Genomic DNA, 19,832 nt, shown 5'->3' on the forward strand with positions numbered 1-19,832 from the left:
ATAAACTTTTATTAGGTTGCCTCTCAACCTCCTAAGCTCCAGTGAAAGAGGTCATAGCCCTTCTTTATAACTCAAACCCTCCACACACAGCAACATCCTGGAAAATCTCTTCTCAACCCCCTCCAGCTTAATAATATCCTTCCCATAACTGGGCAACCAGAACGGGACACAGTGTTGCAGAAGAGACCTCATAAGTGACTTGAATAACATCACGTCCCGACTCCTATACTTAAAGGACTGAGCAATGAAGGCTGCTAAATACCTTTTTTAACCACTCTCTATATGTGATGCAAACTTCAAAGAATTATGTTCTTGAACCCTTAGGTCTCTCTGTTCTACAACACTACCCAAGGTCCAGCCATTAATTGTATAAGCCCTACCCTTGTTGAAAAGCTGTCAGGAGCCAAGAGGCCATCCTCCTTTCCAGTTGAACTTATTAAAAACTGAACGCACTATTTCAACAGAAGAGCCAGGAAGTTCTGTGAGAGATCCTGGCCAATATTTTTCCAGGAGCAACGCCATTAAAACAGACACTTCACTCATCACTGTTTGAGTGAGCGCACTGCATTCAAACTGGAAAGTGGGATTAGCGTAGTCAGATCATTTCTGACTGGAGCTGACGAGATGGGCTCCTTCTGTGCTGAGACCATCCATGAGTCAAACAGGCTGGATTTTCTGACATTACAGCAGCAACCACAGGCAGTCTCTGGGTTGTCTAGGGGGGTCCTGAGATGATTTGTCTGCAAGTAGGAACACAATGCAGGACAGATAGAGCAGCCGTTCATAAGTACAGGAAATGTTTGGAAGACAGGTCTTCAAAATTGCACCCCTGTATGGGATCACTATTGTAAGTGTGAGCATTTGCAAATCAGGGACCCCCTGTACACCTGAATGATACTCTATTGGTTGTCAAATACTTTGGCACTTTCAGAGGTCGTGGACTGTACAATATAAATTCTTTAATTGTATTGAATTGTACTGAAACCAGACATGGCCAGTCAAATAAATAGGTTCAAATGTTTGAACTGACACATTTTGAATTAATCTTGAAGTCATTTATTTTCTGTGTCGATGATAAAATCTAAAGGGGAAGTTATGTAACCATAGCCCAAGGCAATGGCGTTTCCTCAAATTATACTTCCTGCAACTTCCCCAAAAATCACGTTTCCTTTGGATTTTTCACTTTTAACTTCCAGTAAATCTTGTTTATTTGGACCTCCACAAGCATATGCAGGAACCAGAGCACTATTAGAAAAAAGAATATCTCATTTGGAGGAGGTTAAATTCTGAGCGATGTTTCGAATCCAGCCAGGTAAAGAGGGAAAATAAGGACAAAATGAAAAACAAAGATGGATTTTGTGTGATGGCACTTGTTGTTGACTTTGAGAAAGGCCCAGTAATTCCTGTGGTATGGGCTTCCCCTTTCCCAAATTCAGATTGAATCTGGCAACACATCAAAGGGATGTCCAATCATGAAGAAGCAGTGATGTTATCAAGCAGGGTAAGCAGCCAATCACACTGAAGTAATCGCACAGACAGCAAACCAGCAAGCATAAAACGCTCAAACCATTCACTTTTAAGTTTTAAATTTACAGAGAACACAATTAATTGGGCCATACCTTTGGAATTTAAAGTAAAATATCATAAACTTTAAAAATAATTTTTAAAATATGTTGAAAAGGTAGGTGGAATTTCTGATCGCAGTGGAGAAATGTTATATTCAACAAATACGTCATTTTAAAAACAATTAGCCTAATAGGGACCATTGTCAGTTATCATAAAAACCCATCTGGTTCATTACAGTCCTTTAGGGAAGGAAATCTGCCATCCTTGCCTGGGTCTGGCCTACATGTGACTCCAGACCCACAGCAATGTGGTTGACTCTTAACTTCCCTTTGGGCAATTAGGATTGGACAATAAATGCTGACCTAGCCAGTGATGCCCATATCCCATGAACAAATTAAAATAAAGAAATTAATCTTCTGAAGTTAGAGAGGTTGTTTAGCAGCACCTGTGAACTTAGTGCATTGTTATAAACCTAGTTAAGGCTCAGTTAACAATGTGTCGCATTTATCCAAGGATTCTTCAACATTACCAAGAGTATGACAGTTGAAGTCCTCAATGGTTCAATGGTTCCCCATTGTTTTCAGCCCAGCAGAGGTGGGAACATGAGGGTGGGTGGTAAGGGATTCTTGAATTGTGTTCAGTTCTGGTCAACACATTATTAGGAAGGATGTGGAAGCATTAGAGAGAGTGCAGACGAGATTTTACCAGGATGCTGCCCAGACTGGAGGGCATGTCTGATGAAGAAAGGCTGAGGGAGCTAGGGCTTTTCTCATTGGAGAGAAGAAGGATGAGCGGTGACTTGATACAGATGTACAAGATGTTGCGAGGCATAGATAGCCAGAGACATTTTCCCAGGGCAGAAATGGCTATCACAAAGGGGCATAATTTGAAGGTAATTGGAGGAAGGTTTAGGGGAGATGTCAGAGGTAGGTTTTTTACTCAGAGTGGTGGGTGCGTGGAATGCACTGCCTGTGGTGGTAGTAGAGTCAGATACATTAGGGACATTTAAGCAAATCTTGGATGGGCACATGGAATTCAATTGAATTTATTGTCACGTGTACTGAGGCACAGTGAAAAGCTTTGCCTTGTGAGCAATACAGGCAGATCAGAGTTAAGTAGCATAGATAGTAAATATTAGGTAAACAGCGGCAAAAACAAAATCACAGGTACAGGCAAATGTTAAGAGTTTGTGAGTCCATTCAGTATTCTAACAACAGTAGGGTAGAAACTGTTTCGAAACTGCCTGGTGCATGTGTTCAGACTTCTGTACCTTCTCCCCGATGGTACAGGTTGTAGAAAAACATTGCTAGGGTGTGATAGATCTTTGAGAATGCTGGCGGCCTTTCCTTGACAGCGGGCCTGGTAGATGGATTCTGCAGATGGGGAGGTTGGTCTTTGTGATTATCCAGGCTCTCTGTAACCGTTTCCGATCTTGAATGGTACAGTTGCCATACCAGGTAGTGATATGTTCAGACAGAAAGCTCTCGATGGCGCCCCGATAAAAGTCGGCAAGGGTATTCGCCGTCATGCCAAATTTCCTCAGCTGCCTGAGGAAGAAGAGACATTGTTGGGCCTTTGTAACCAGTGAGTCCACGTGAAGAGTCCAAGAAAGCTTATTGTGGATGACCACTCCCAGGAGCTTGACACTCTCCATTCGTTCCACCTCTGTGCTGTTAATGTATAGGGGGGGCATGAGTAACATCCTGCCGAAAGTCAATAATGAGTTTCTTGGTTTTGCCGGCATTGAGAGCTCGGTTGTGCTCAGTGCACCATTTTTCCAGGTCTTCCACCTCGAGCAATACAGGCAGATCAGAGTTAAGTAGCATAGATAGTAAATATTAGGTAAACAGCGGCAAAAACAAAATCACAGGTACAGGCAAATGTTAAGAGTTTGTGAGTCCATTCAGTATTCTAACAACAGTAGGGTAGAAACTGTTTCGAAACTGCCTGGTGCATGTGTTCAGGCTTCTGTACCTATTCCCCGATGGTAGAGATTGTAGAAAAACATTGCTAGGGTGTGATGGATCTTTGAGAATGCTGGCGGCCTTTCCTTGACAGCGGGCCTGGTAGATCGATACTGCAGATGGGGAGGTTGGTCTTTGTGATTATCCAGGCTCTCTGTAACCGTCTCCGATCTTGAATGGTACAGTTGCCATACCAGGTAGTGATATGTTCAGACAGAAAGCTCTCGATGGTGCCCCTATAAAAGTTGGCAAGGGTATTCGCCGTCATGCCAAATTTCCTCAGCTGCCTGAGGAAGAAGAGACATTGTTGGGCCTTTGTAACCAGTGAGTCCACGTGAAGAGTCCAAGAATGCTTATTGTGGATGACCACTCCCAGGAGCTTGACACTCTCCATTCGTTCCACCTCTGTGCTGTTAATGTATAGGGGGGGCATGAGTAAAATCCTGCCGAAAGTCAATAATGAGTTTCTTGGTTTTGCCGGCATTGAGAGCTCGGTTGTGCTCAGTGCACCATTTTTCCAGGTCTTCCACCTCCCGTCCGTAGTCTGTTTCGTTGCCATCTGAGATTTAACCAACTGTGGTGATGTCATCAGTGAACTTGTAAATGGCATTAGTCTGGTATTTGGTGACGCAGTCAAGAGTATACAGTGAGTACAGTAGGGGGCTGAGTAGGCACCGCTGGGAGACTCCAGCGTTGAGTGTTAGTGAGGATGAAATATTATCCTCCACACACTTGCTGATAAAGTTAGTGCAATGAAGAGTATGTAGGTTAGTCTGATCTTACAGTAGGATAGAAGGCTGGCACAACATCGAGGGATGAAGGGCCTGTACTGTGCTGTACTGTTCAATGTTCTATGAATATCGTCAACTTAGGAGATGCAAAGAATCCCTGGGTTCCACACTAACCTGTGCACATGTGGACTCAGGATATTACTCTCAGTTTCAGATGAGTAATGAGCATGAATACTGACAGTTTCATCATCACTGCAGCCACAAAACCTTAGCTCTACATATAGAAAAGGAGGAAGTCAGTCTTGTGATCCTGTCCTGTACAATCAAAATATGGGGTGAAGGGTACTAATAGGTATAGATTAAAAAATAAATAAATACAAGTTTCTGCCATGTCTTTTCATTAAATGCTTATTAAGAAGTCCATGCGTATCAAATACATACACCCATTGCCTTTACAGTCTCTGAATTCCCGAAATATCTGTTATATTGGAGAACAATCTGTCCATTACAAATCCAGGTTGACAGTCACTGTCAATGCCTGTACAACGGTGCTGTGGAACTGATTGTATAAAACAGGGTAAAACACACAGCAAGCAGATCCTCACAAATTATCTACATCATACTGTGAATTAGTTTCCGCTGGAGTGGGATGTGAACCCATAACCTTCTTGCTCAGAGTCCAAGGTGTTATTGCTTAGCCATAGATGACACCCAAGGAGCTTAGAAATTTCAGCTGCAGTCCCAGTTTAGATTAACTAATATAGCACAGGCTAACTTCTGATCGATGAGGTCCATTCACTGGTTGATCAAAGCTCTTTTTAATAGGGAAATACAGATAGATTTCAACCAAGTCTCAATAAGTGGGGAAACCAAAGCAGTGGTCAAGAGAGTGGATTATGGGACGACAGCTGGAAAATGGGAAGAGAATAGTTCTTTGTTTCTGACCAGCACAGACTTTATGGGCTGAAGGACCTCTTTCTGCACTGTAGACCTCTATGACTCCTGGCTAAGATGTACATACACACCCAAAGAAGGGAATGCGAAACTACCATCAATCAGTACCCACCACAACAGAACATGATATACTAGACCATGAGAAGCAGCAGTGAAGTAAGTAAGATGGGCAATGCTAAGCTCCCAGTGAGTATCATTCAAAGGTAAGACTATTTACAGAAGCTGAGCAGCGACTGGCAAGCCCGGGTGGGACTTAGCCCAGCACTGGTGGAAACGGGCCCAGCATGGGTGAGACGTACCCAGCATGGGCGGGAGTGTGCCCACATGGGAGAGAGAGCGTGCCTAGCGTGGGAAAGATCGTGCCCAGCGCGGGAGAGAGCATGCCTAGTGTGGGAGAGATCGTGCCCAGCGCGGGAGAGATCGTGCCCAGTGCGGGAGAGAGCGCGCCCAGTGCGGGAGAGAGCGCGCCCAGTGCGGGAGAGAGCGCGCCCAGTGCGGGAGAGAGTGTGCCTAACGTGGGAAAGTGTGTGCCCAGTGTGGGAGAGAGCGTGCCCAGTATAGGAGAGAGTGTGTCCAGCGTGCGAGAGAGCGTGCCCAGTGCTGGAGAGAGCGTGCCTAGTGTGGGAGAGAGCATGCCCAGCACGGGAGAAAGCATGCCCACATGGGAGAGAGTGTGCCCACATGGGAGAGAGTGTGTCCACATGGGAGAGAGTGTGACCACATGGGAGAGAGCGTGCCCAGTGCAGGAGAGAGCATGTCCAGTGCGGGAGAGAGCGAGCCCAGCTGGGACAGAGTGTACCCAGTGTGGGAGAGTGTGTGTCCAGTGTGGGAGAGAGCATTCCCAGTGTGGAAGAGAGCATGCCCAGTGCGGGACAGAGCATGCCCAGTGCGGGACAGAGCGTGCCCAGTATGGGAGAGTGATGCCCAGTGCGGAGAGAGCATGTCCAGTGCGGGACAGAGTGTGCCCAATGTGGGAGAGTCTGTGTCCAGTGCAGGAGAGTGTTCCCTCGGGGAAAGCCTAGTGTGGAGTGTCTTCAGGCCCATGAATTAAGAAAGGACTGTCATGTTAAACATTTAACTTTATTTCTATTGTTCTACTTTTTACTACGAAGAACTAGTGTTCAATTTTTAAATTTATTTCTTTATTTTTCTGTTTTTGTACCGAGGTACCTTTGTACCTAAGTTGGCAGTGGGAATGTCGACCATTCACTGTGCTCCTATACTTGAATACACATGACAATAAAACCTAGCTCTAAAATCTAAACTCATCAATCCTAGTGAGTGATCAGTACATTTGCAGCTAAGAAACGGGCAACATAACAGAGAAGATTGGAGAGTGACCTGATGGAGATCTTTAACGCTATGGAATGGTTTGGTAGAGAGATGCTGCTTTGTTGCAAGGTTGTCAGAACAAAGGGAGAAAAATATGCAACAGTTACTAATAAATCATTCAGGGGAACCATCTTTGCCCAGAGGATGATGGAAATGTGGTTTGTAGTTGAGGTGGGTGGTATTCAATTATTTAGGGTGAAGCTAGATAAGCACAGGAAGGTAAAAGGAATGTCAGGATAAAGTGACTTAACGGAGTCAAATACTGGGTTGTGACTTAAAAACAACAGGACGGAACTAATGGGTTAGATAGTAAAGGACCATATGTAAAGATGGCAGTTTGTTCAGTTTTGCTGGGTTCTTACCCGTGTCGATGTGAAGACAATGATGTGTTGAACATCCCTCCACGTCAGGCACGGACGAACCTGAAGCATCAGTGCAATCATTCCCGCAGCAAGTGGTGCAGCAGCTGAGGTTCCCGTGTGACCCTCGGTACAGCCAGTGCCCTCTTGCATATCCCAGTCAGAGGTCACCTGAATAGTTAGAGCATTAAACACAGGGTGGGACAGATTAATTAGCATTGCGTTTGAGAAAGACCTGTGTCAACAACAATAATCAATTCTGGACAATATTCATACCTCTTTCAACTTTAAAAAGCATGTCATCTAGTAATTATAGCGTACCTCAAACAGTCAACATTCTCCCCTCAGACAGTATAAACGTTGTTTGCCATGTACTTTGATATTTCTTTAGAATTTGTCATGATGAGTGCAAGCTGAAATGTGTCTATTTTCTCATGAACACTCAAATTATCATCTTAATGAATGTGTAATATAAGTGAATGCATCTAATTAAATAAGTTGAAAATTTTACTTTTTTAAAATGTGATTTATTATTGTCACACATACCTAGGTACAGTAAAACGTTTTGTTTTACGTGCAGTACAGGCAGATCATACCATACGAAGTGCATTAGGGTAATAGAAATTAGAGAGCGAGGAATACAATGTTACTGCTGCAGAAAAGGTGCACAAAGAGTGAAATCAACATTAAATTTAAAATGTGAGAGAAGTCTGGTAACAATGGGAAGAAGCTGTCAATAATGCAAGTATTATCTAGTTGTTACATTGCTGTTTATCACTGCGTTTGCGAAGTGCAAATTGGGCGTTGTATTTCGTATATTATATAATGGCGACTCAGGGAGTTCAGCGTTGGGTGGGGAGACGGGAGAGTAGACCCTAACCACAATCAGATAGCAAACATCCTTTTATTGATTGGTGGACCAAGTTTGAATGGCGAACTGACTTGATCCTGCTCCTATGTCCTCGGCTCACATATACTTCACTGGCTGAAAAGTGCTTGTGACAGTGGCTGAGGAAAAGCACTTTCGCTTTGATTCGTTTTACTCATCATTTTAGTATCTTTGTAGTGCTAGGTGTGACATCCACTCTCAAGGAGTCGTCCGAATCACTGAATTCACTAATTACGCATTTGAAAATTTATATTGGCTCACCAGCAAAAAGGAATTGCATTCTAAACTTCATGTTCTTCTTTCTTTACGACTTGTCCCTGAGATCTCAACTTTTGATGGCCAAAAACAGCCCACACCCCAGGTCAAAAATACACAAACTGTTGGCGTTTCAACAAGTATAGGATATTATTAAATTGGAAATGGTTCCGAAAAGAGTTACCAGGATGTTGCCGGGACTGGAGGGTCTGAGTTATAGGGAGACGCTGGGAATATTATCCACTGGAATGTAGGACGTTGAAGCTTATAGAGGTTTATAAAATCATGAGGGGGCATAGATAAGGTGAATTGCTGGTGTCTTATCCGCAGGGTGAGTGATTTCAAGACTAAGGGGCATATTTCTAAGATGAGAGGAGAAAAGATATGAGGGGCAACTTTTCTACACAGAGTGGTTCATATACAGAATGCATGTCCAGAGGAAGTGGTGGATGTGGGTACACTTACAATGTTTAAAAGACATTGGATAAATATATGAACAAGAAATGTTTGAAGGGATATGGACTGAGTGCAGGCAGGTGGGACTGGTTTAGTTTGAGATTATGGTCGGCATTGACTGGTTGGATCAAAGGGTTGCCCAGCTGTACGACTTGAAGTAACCATGGTATTGAAACATGTAATGTTGAAAAGGCAAGAATTATTAAATGGTGAGAAGTCAGAAAAAAAATTATAGTTGAAAAGGAAGACTCCATGTTCTGTGTTTAATGTTAAAATAATAATTATTACTCTCTGGTTGTCATTCATTTCCTTCTTTTCAACCCTCCTCCCTCATCTCCATATAAAGTAATTAAAAATCCTTTGACAAATTGCCTACAGACTACCACAATTATAAATTTATGCTGATTACAATTCATCTCTTGAATGGGATAACTTGTTTCAACTGTATATGATGAACTACTGAACAATTGCGTGCTTGTTTTGAGGTCAAAGGGAGAGGAGTTTGTTAACTCCAAGAGGAATCTCTGTTTGCCAGTTTTTCTAGAGCTATGGAAGTGAATGTGCAAGTCATCTGGGTTCAACCATACCTGTAAAAATTGGGTTACAAGTTATTACAAGTTCAGTGTTCAGTGTTATTAAGGAAGTAAGCAAAACTCATTGTGTCTTATTTAACAAAGACTAGCAAAGCCTGTGGCACTTCCAGTGAGCGTGTGACAGCAAAAAGGCCAAAGTCATATTAATGTAGAAGAAGACCATTCAGCCACCTGACTATATGCTGGCTCCCTGTCCAGTTTACTCACTCCACCCTCCACCACAGTGTTCTACAAATGTAGTTACCTCAGCAGCCTGTCTAATTTCCTTTCAAATACTGACCATGTCTGCTTCCAGCATCTGTGGCACTTGTGGGTAGAAGAATGTTGCCACATTCCTCTTCCCTTGATTGGGCTTAAGGTACTATTTTGTTTGCAGTGGGCAAAGAATCAGTTGAGTCTTCATGAGAAGGGGCCCCTGACTTTAAAAAGACGTAATTCATTGCACGATAGTAATGAGGTATAAGTGCCATGAGTAAGATAGACATTGTTATTATGACTGTGAAGTGGGGATGGGGGAATTCTTGTTGTGCAGTGTTAGTGTTCCTAACACTAGGAAGGTTCCTAACACTTCCTAACTAGGAAGTCCAGGTTCAAGCCCCTGAATGACAATATCAGATCAGGTACAGTGCTGATTTTTCATTTACCCTTTCAGAACCATTACCATATACGATACCACTGTCATGGGCAGCCAGTTCCAGGTTATTACCTCTCTGTGTAAAAAAATTGTCTCCCTCACATTCTCACTCTGCAAAAACTTAAATCTGTCTCCTGTAAGTCTCAGACCAGCAGCTAATCAGAACAGCCTTACTTTCAATCTTAGCTGACTTGGTACTGTGTGTGAAGTTGTCACATGCTGTACTGGAAGGAAGGTTCTTGGTGTCAGCTGAGGAAATTCTGGCACAGGATAAAAATACAGTGCAGCAAAGTCTCGGTTGTGTAGTGCACCACAGGTCAGTGTTATTAGACGTTACTTTATCTTCGCATCAAGAACATTTTGGACGAAATTGACTTTTGGGGACTTCCCATGCAATGACCAATTTGGAAAACATGATTACTTTGTTGACCCAAAGTTCAGCTGAACTACCCCAAATGGAGCTGGGCCAAGGTTGTTACAGACCAGACCAGGCCCCCTCAATATATTTTACCAAGGTAGCCTAGACCATAACTTTTTCTTATTGTAAAGGTAGATGGGAAGTGCCATGTCTCAGAGTCAAACAACTCAACATTAAGCAAAACACAAATTTATTTAAACACTAAACAAATGAAAGAGGAATTCAGAATAACCTAACTATTGGAAAACTTAACCAAATAACGGACCTATTAACAATTAATTGTTCCAATATAGTACCAACCAACTCCCATTCCTAGATGTGATGGTACAGAGAACACCTAACGGAGAATTCACCACAAAGGTACACAGGAAAGCCACACACACAGACCAAGTCCTGAACTACGAAAGCTACCACCCCAACACACACAAAAGAAGTTGCATCAAGACACTATTCAAAAGGGCCACAACACACTGCAGTACACCAGAACTGCAAAAAGAGGAAGAAGAACACCTATACAATGTATTTGCCAAAAACGGATACCCACGCAATTTCATCAACAGATGCCTAAGGGAACAAGGACATGCCGCAACCCAAAGGACTAGCTACACTACCATACATCAAGAGCATTTCCGAACTGACAGCCTGACTATTGCGACCACTAGGACTCATAACAGCACACAAACCAACAGCCACTCTCAGACAACTCACCCGAACGAAGGACCCGATACCCAGCATGAGCAAAACCAATGTATTGTACAAAATCCCATGCAAGGACTGCACAAAACACTATATAGGACAAACAGGAAGACAGCTAACGATCCGCATCCATGAACACCAACTAGCCACGAAACGACACGACCAGCTATCCTTAGTAGCCGCACACGCAGATGACAAGCAACATGAATTCGACTGGGACAACACTACTATTATAGGACAAGCCAAACAGAGAACAGCTAGGGAATTCCTAGAGGCATGGCACTCATCCACAGATTCAATCAATAAGCACATCGACCTGGACCCAATATACCGGCCACTGCAACGGACAGCTGGAACTGACAACCGGAAGTGGCAGATTCAAACCACTACAAATGCTGGAGGAAAGATCAGAGAAGCGCTTCACAGGAGGCTCCCAAGCACTAAGGATGTCACCTAGACAGGGGACGAAACGTCTGCAACACAAATTCCCAGCTCGGCGAACAGAACCACAACATAGTAGCATCCCATAAACACACCCCTTGGCAAAAAGGCAAATTCAGACACTGATTCTCACATGCAGTTCTCCAATTCAGCAGAAAGAAACATCAAGAATAAAATTCAGGATAAGTATCAGTTGGGAGATATTCACTGAAGCCTCCAATGCTTTTGAAACCCCAAAGCCTTCTGCTCAAAATTAAACCTAAAAATGAAAAAAAACCTAAAAGGCTTGTTCTGTGAGAGTTAGCTACACCCAGGCTGCTTCCATTGTTCCAACTTTACTAAAACCCCATGGCCTCACAAATTATTTACTTTCTTAGAGTCGGCTCTCCACCTCTGCCTTACAATCTCTCTTTAAAACAAAAAAGGACAAAACAACCTCTTAAAGTGACAGCATCATCACAAGGTTCAGTCTTTGGCTCAATGTTTTTATGCAAAAGGTTTTTTTTTCCTCCCGCTGGTGCAAATGTTGAGCTAATACCTTCCACGGGTCTCCCTTAAGAAACCCACCATTGGCAATGATAAATTTGTCTCTTCACCCACCTCTAAACCTCTCCACTGGCAGAACAGCGTATATTAATATTTTGTGACAGACAGCCCAGCCACCAATTCAATTAGTTTTTGATTTCAGGTAGCTAAAAAGGTTTCAGGCCAATATGGGTGTTTCTTATGTACATATTATAGATAATGCCAATATTTGTCCCACTGTGACAGGGTTTGGGTATTGGTGAGAAGGCTTCTCCATGCTCAATTCTTCATGCAGATACCCTGAATCACTGCACCACCATGTGCTGTCCCCGAGATAGCGGCTGGGGGAAATGATCATCTTCCATTTGCTTCTAGGACGTGACTTTGCAAACAGATCTGGAAAGTGATGCAATGGTTTCTTCGAGGCTTGTCCAAGTTGATCAATGGTGCAGGCTGTTGCCAGGAATACACAATGAGGCGCAGTCGGCGTTTATCAACTTGTTGGTAAGTGCTCTTTGGGCTGCCAGTTTTCCAGTGCCAAAATGGTGTTGATGATTGTATATTACAGACTGACATGCTGTACAATGCTGGTTGCCGAGGGAATTTGAGGTAGTAAAGTCTCACTGGGGAGAGGTTACAGTGGAATGCCATCCCCCCACCCCACCAGAGAATGTCAAGGGTCTGGAAATCACATAAAATCAATAATTATATGCAAACGTATGAGCTAAGAGCAGGAGTAGGCCGCTCAGCCCGTTGAACTCGCCTTGTCACCTAATAACACATAAGAAAACAAACCAGTGCACAAGCGTGTGTTAGGCACAAAATCTCCTTAAGAGGAGAAGGATATTCTTGCACTAGAGTGATGCACTTCAAATTTGGCAGACTGATTCCTGGCTGGCCAGACTGATGTAGGAGGAGAGATCAAATCTCTACGGTTAGGACTACATTTGCTGGACTTTAGAAGAATGAGGGGGGGATCCTCATAAAAACCTGTAAAATTCTAACAGGACTAAACAGGATAAATGCAGGTCGGATGTTCCCAATGACTGGGGAGTCCGAAACCAGGGGTCTCAGTTTAATTAAACCGGATAAACCATTCATGAGGAAAAATCTCTTTACTCAGAGAGTGGTGAGCATGTGGAATTTGATTAGATTTGATTCCCTACAGTGTGAAAACAGGCCCTTCAGTCCAACAAGTCCACACCGACCCTCCAAAGAGTAACCCACCCAGACCCATTTCCCTCTGGCTAATGCACCTAACACAATGGGCAATTGAGCATGGCCAATTCACCTGATCTGCACATCTTTGGACTATGAGAGGGAACCGGAGCACCCGGAGAAAACCCATGCAGACACAGAAAGTGATTGAGGCCAAAATCTTGTCTGATCTCAGAAAGGAGTTGGATATTGGATCTGCGACTCAAAGGATTTGGAGGGAAAGTGGGAGCAGGCTATCGAGTTGGATGATCAGACAATATCATAATGAATGGCGGAGTAGATTTGAAGGGCCAAATGGCCTACTCCTGCCCCTATTTTCTACATTTCTCAATGTATATTGTAAATATGACCTGTAAATGTAAGTGTTGGAGAACACTTCAGAATGCGTGCACTGTACTGAAAGAAACTGCATTGTACTTGATATAATGCCAAATTCTAACTGTTATGTATTTCAAAAAAATGAATGAGCAAAATATATTTTTTGAAAGAAAAATCCTTCAAAGACTGACAATATCAGTTCCCATTTTCTACCTCAGGTTTGAAACATGAAGCAAAAATACACGCTTTTTAGTCACATCCTGTACAGAGTAATTTATTCCAGGAATTCTTGTAACAAAAACAGTGATGATTATTCAAGCTCATCTGTGGACTCTTAGTCTGAGACAATTATGTAATTGATAAACTGGAATTTTCCGGTAGTGGACATAGAAGGCCCATGTTTAATCTATCCTAATGTGCATTTTCCACAGGAATTCAAATAAAGATTGAGTCAAACGTCAAGTCTGACTTTCAAGCACATCTTCACAATAACAGGAACCAACTGTCATTGTAATAAGATTTTTAGTGAGCAGTACTTTCCTGTTTATGAAGCTCTGTATTGAACCTTCTGGTAATGTGATCTCACTGAAAGTAACACACTATGTGCTCTGTAACTCCCGAGGGCGGTATTACATGGATAAATGAAATCACCCCATTATTTCACTAACACCAGGGATCTGCCAATCCACCTCATTCTGTGCCGAAGAGAAGCTGTTCCCACTCTTTAGTTTCATTAGGAACATTATTTTTACTCCACTGGCTCAATCGATATTCTAAAATGACAAGTTAATACTTTAAAAAAAATGATGTGACATAGTAATAGCATGACAAAGCATGTGTCTTCACTGGGACTATTGCTCTATCCAATATGCTGCTGTTGCTGGTAAATGTAATTGTAGATTTACCAAAACTAAAGCAGAGGGAAGCATTCAACCATTGATCTTTTGCTACATGAAGTTTTATTTCAACATGAAACTGGAGATGATTTCCTGTGTGCTGGGACATAGAGTGATGTAGAACAGCTTCATATCCATCATTCTTAATGTTGGGAGGTTCTCTCTAACAGACCATGCTTGTGGAGTACAGGGAGTCGTGTGTTTATGGGACGGGCTGATGAGGACTAGGTTATGTTAGGTTCCCTAAAGTGTGGAAACAGGCCATTTGACCCAACAAGCCCTCCGAAGAGTAACCCACCTAGACCCATTTCTCTCTGACTAGTGCACCTATGGGGCACTATGGGGCAATTTAACATGGCCAGTTCACCTGACCGACACATCTAGGATGTGGTGGAATACTGTGAGATTATAGCTACAGTAAAGCGAACTTCATGCACTTTCCCATGTGGGTAGCTGATCATAAAATAGTCACCAGCTCACAATCCTCAGGGATACGATCATCTATGTGCAGGACAGGGGAGTGGACACTGCCTCATCAGCCTGGACCAGGAGAAAGCCTTTGACAGGATATCGCATACATGAGGGATGTTCTCTCCAAAAGGGGCTTTGGGGAGGGAATCTGCAATTGGATCAGACTACTCTACGCCAACATTGTCAGTGCAATCTCAACAATGGGTGAGAATCAGATAGCTTCCCAGTCAGATCTGGAGTCAGGCAGGGCTGCCCTCTCTCTCCTGCCTTGTTTGTGTGCTGCATAGAGCCATTTGCCGAGTCCAACCGGAAGGATGCGAGCCTGAGAGGGGTTCCTGGCAGGGGGGGCCTGCAGGTTAAGGCCTCCCTGTACATGGATGACATCTCCGTTTTCTGCTTGGATTCGCTGTCCATGCAGAGTCATGTGCATATGTGACCAGTTCAAACGGGCCTCGGGGACCAAGGTAAACCGAGGCAAGATCAAGGCCCCCCCATGTTCTTCGGGAACTGGGCCAACCAATCCTCGATCCTCTTCACCGTCAGGACCGACCACCTGAAGGTGCTGGGCATTTGGTTTGGTGGGCTGGAGCAGATGGGAGCAAAGGTCGCTCTCCATCACGGGAAAAAACCTGGTCATCAGGTGTGAGGTTCTGTCAGTATTGTTATATGTGGCAAAGGTCTGGCCTATTCCCATAACCCTTGCCGCTGCAGTCACCCAGGCCATCTTCCACTTCATGTGGAGATCAAAGATGGACCGGGTCCGAAGAGACTCGATGTATAAAGATCTGGGCAATGGGAGGAAAAAAATGCCCAGTGCCACCCTCACCCTGATGGCCACCTATGTGTGTGGCTGCATCAAGCTGTGCGTGGATCCCCGGTACGCAAACACCAAGTGTCACTATGTACTGAGGTTCTACCGGTCCCCAGTGTTGCGAAGGATGGGCCTGGCCTCGCTGCCGCGGAACGCTCCAAGTAGTTGGACCGTTCCGTATCATCTGTCCTTCGTGGAGACGTTTATGAAGAAAAACACCTTTGACCACAAGTCCATCAGGAAGTGGTCAGCACATAGTGTCCTTCGGGAAAAGGAGAGGGTGGATCCTGTCGAGCGGTTCCCTGGGCAGACTGTCAAGGTCTTTTGGCAGAATGCCTCATTGCCAGAACTTTCCAACAAGCACCAGGACATGGCTTGGCTGGTGGTGAGAAGGGCTCTGCCGGTGAGATCCCTTATACACGCCCGGACTCTCTGCCCCACCACATGCTGCCCTCGAAGCGGTTGCGGGGGGGGACGAGACTGTCACACACCTCCTTCTGGAATGTGCCTACGCAAAGGAAGTCTGGAGAGGAATGCAGTGGTGTTTGTCAAGGTTCATCCCGTGACGCGGGACTCCGTGCTCTACGGCCTGTTCCCGGGACGCACACTGAGACGAACATCAACTGTGCCTGGAGGATCATCAACTTGGAGAAAGACACTCTTTGATCTGCCTGAAACCTGTTGATCTTCCAGCTGAAGGAGTTGACTACGACTGAGTGTTGCAGACTGGCACATTCCAAGGTCCAGGACTACGTGCTGAGGGACACACTGAAGCTTGGGGCAGCTGCCGCCAAGGCGCGGTAGGGAAAGACCACCGTGTAACATCTGCCTGCCTAAGAAGAACAGGGGGCCCACCCAGTAATTGGGCTCTGCTGATACTTCAGCAGAATATCTGGATAGTCAATGTACAGATTTGTACATACAAATGATTAATTCTGATCTTTTATGCAAAGAAATGGAATGTATACGTATGTATGGCATCACCAATTGTATAGATATCAAAATAATTTTAGGAATAAAGTATATTTTTGAAATTAAAAAAAAAGTCACCAGCTCCTCGGCTCTCTACAATTCTACAGTCAAGTTCCAAACATCTGAAAATAATTCAACGAGCATCTGGGCTTGTTCATTTCAGTCTCCCATTATAATTCATCAACTCCATCCCACCTTACAGTTTTTTTTTTGGAGGGGTGGGATGGGTTGCAAGGGAAATGAAGGCAAGGGGGCAGGGGAACATGGGTGTGGGTCAACTTGTTGTCAAAGTTTATTACGAACCCATAGAAGCTACTTAAAGAAAGCAGAATGGGATTTTTCAGCCAAACTCCAGGTTTCTCCAGAGAGTAAGGGACTTAAAGGCAGTTCCTGGTAGAGCTGGAGTTGAGGGAAGCAGGGAAGGGGTGAAGGGACCTTCACAGCTGTAGAGGGTGAGGCACACTCTTCAGGTGAAGTCAAAAGCTTGTGCTTTTAAATAAATCTGTTGGACTATAACACCGGAATCTCCACTAATTCACATTCCCAAAGGGATGACGTGTCCACACAACGCCCTTCCATGCAGAACCCTGGACGCACTTACAAGGCTGGATGAAAGATTGAAATATTATTTAAATATAGATTCTTAAGTTGGAGACGAGCAAAACAAAACGGTGCTTCTGAAGTGCTAGCAGCAATGAAAGCCCACTCCCAGCCTGTCATCGGTTTCCACCCTTCGGACAGAACATGACATCCACTACTTCGTGGATTGGGTGACACCATTAGTCAGACCCTGCCAACAACTTTTCCACATTGTCCATTTAGCACAGAGACAGTAAGCCAATGTTCCCAAATGCCTCTTAAAAACAATGACTCCTGATGGGTAACTAATCACATTTAATGTATTGAACACTGCAGGTATACTCTTTGACAACATTAACTCTGACGCCATTAACACATAGATGTTAATATGTCATGAGGTCTGTCAATCAGGAATGAAGATGGTGTACTGATAATTGTTGATGGCAGTGCCAAAAAAAATTAAATCAAACATTTAGGTCTCATTATTCAGTTCAGCCATAAACAATGACTGACCGACATGTCAGTGTTATAACAGTGTTAAGTTTATTTAAGTAAAAATCATGCCTCAGTTAATTCTTCCACAATACATCACTTCACTGTCAACTTTGAGCTCATTTTTTTTTCCAAATGGCAACCTCGGGTCTCATTTCCCTAGTGTCTGGCTAGAATGTCGGTGAGAATTCTGTTCCCAGGCCTCTCGTTCGCTGTACTACTCACGATCTTTCTGTCACTATGTTTGAGCGGAGAACATTTGTTGACATTGCTGATTTGAATAAATTCCCATTTCTCAAGGAGAGCATCAGAGTTAATGTTTCGGGTCAAGTGACCGTTCCTCAGAGAATCCTTCCTGAGGAAGGATCTCTCGACCTGAAATATTAACTCTGATTCTCTCCACAGATCTTGCTGAGCTTTACTTGTGATTCCTATTTTTGTCTCTGATTTAGAGCATCTGCAGTTCTTTCAGTTTCCATTTCACAAGATAGTGTTGAAATCAAAATTCACCATTGTCTCCTGTTCTAAGTTTCTCCCATTATCTGTTGGATTTCTCCTGGTTCTAGTACCTTCAAAACCCGTGACTTCTGCACATAGAGTCATAGAGATGTACAGCATGGAAACAGACCCTTCGGTCCAACCCACCCATGCCGCCCAGATATCCCAACCCAATCTAGTCCCATCTGCCAGCACCTGACCCATATCCCTCCAAACCCTTCCTATTCATATACCCATCCAGGTGCCTTTTAAATGCCTTGCAATTGTATTAGTGTCCACCATTTCCTCTGGCAACTCATTCCATACAGGTGCCACCCTCTGTGTGCAAAGGTTTCCCCTTAGGTCTCTTCTATATCTTTCCCCTCTAACTCTTAATCTATGCCCTCTAGTTCTGGACTCCCCCACGCCAGGGAAGAGACTTCTCGAAGGATAAGGGCAGCTGATGCAGGGGTCCACCATCACCTGCAAGTTCATCTCTTAAGCCACTCAAACTCCTGTCTGGAACTACACTGCTGCTCCTCCACTGTCGCTGGGTCATATTTTGGAATTCGCTCTATAACGAGTGTCCCTATACCTCAAAGACTGCAGCAGTTCGAGAAGGCACCTCACCACCACCTTATGCAGGAGTGTTAGGGATCGGTAATAAACATTGGCCTAGCCAGAGGCACCCATATGCTGAGAAGGAATTAAGACTATCTGTGGGCCAATATGCAATCCTTGAAATCCCCACAAAGTTAGGGAATGTCATTCTTCAGTGGGAGACCAGAGAAAAGTCACACCACCACCCCCTATTCCCTTCTTTTTAAAACATCAATTGGCAGTGCTACAGTGACCTTCACAAGACTGATATCAATGAGAGATTTGATACTGAGCCACATTAAGATATAGGACAGTTTGGTCAACCAGACTGTTTTTAAGGAATATATGAAAGGGAGAGACGGAGAATGAGGGAGAGGGAACGTGCGAAAGTGGAGGTGAGGGAGAGAGAGAGAAGTAGACAGGGGCAACGGAACAAGGAAGAGTCAGGAAGAGGCAAACAGCTTTAGAGAGACAATTCCACAACTTGCCAACCAGGTAACGGAGGGCAATGGAAATCAGAGAGGGACAAGGGGAGGTGAATGCACAATTTAGAAAGGATAACTTTTAACAGGATCCTGGAGATTCTCTGATACTCTCATGGCTCAGTTTGTACAGTGTAGTTAGGAGGTACAAGGTCCAAACTTACTGCAGAATTGGAGGTCTTATAATTGACCTCAGTATCCCTGAATCCTCTGATACAATAAGCAAATTGGAATTGTTTTCATTTATGGAAACCTCATGGCCTAGGGCCTCATATCCCTTTTGAGATTGAAAAATAAAATAAGGGAGATGGTGTCAATGAAAGCAGCATAGAATGCATCACACCACCCCAAATCTGAAGAATTGTGAATTGATTTGGTTTGGCAAGAAAAACAAGTCATTTTAAGGACTAATAGTTACTTTCTTTAAAAATAAAACTAATATAAATAAGTCATAGCCAGAAGGGACAGAAATCTCTCCTGTATGGAGATTGGCCCAAATACACCCATCCATTTATCCTCTGTAGCAGAGAAGCTGAGCAGAAACTGGCAACAGAACAACCAAAGCAGAGGTATCATTACACAGTGTGTGCAGTTGAATCATCACAATTTGTCTCTAACACAGCTTTGTTTTTAACAATGACACTCTTCCTTTGCATATGTCCCAAAGAACAATGCTGCTTTAACTGGAATTTGTTTTGTTCCA

The 19,832-nt window shown here is 43.8% G+C and overlaps 1 protein-coding gene across 2 annotated transcripts in view; it reads right to left on the minus strand.

Annotated features, from left to right (window-relative positions):
- The window catches only part of pcsk7 (proprotein convertase subtilisin/kexin type 7), a 214,200-nt gene that overhangs the window by 60,274 nt on the left and 134,094 nt on the right, over window positions 1-19,832 (minus strand). For both annotated transcript variants that reach the window (XM_043676630.1, XM_043676631.1), the window contains exon 9: window positions 6,910-7,077. In XM_043676630.1, the coding sequence (XP_043532565.1) occupies window positions 6,910-7,077 (168 nt within the window). The remainder of the gene's footprint in view (window positions 1-6,909; window positions 7,078-19,832) is intronic.

Source organism: Chiloscyllium plagiosum, chromosome 35 (genome assembly GCF_004010195.1).
Source record: "Chiloscyllium plagiosum isolate BGI_BamShark_2017 chromosome 35, ASM401019v2, whole genome shotgun sequence".
NCBI classification, from domain to species: domain Eukaryota; kingdom Metazoa; phylum Chordata; class Chondrichthyes; order Orectolobiformes; family Hemiscylliidae; genus Chiloscyllium; species Chiloscyllium plagiosum.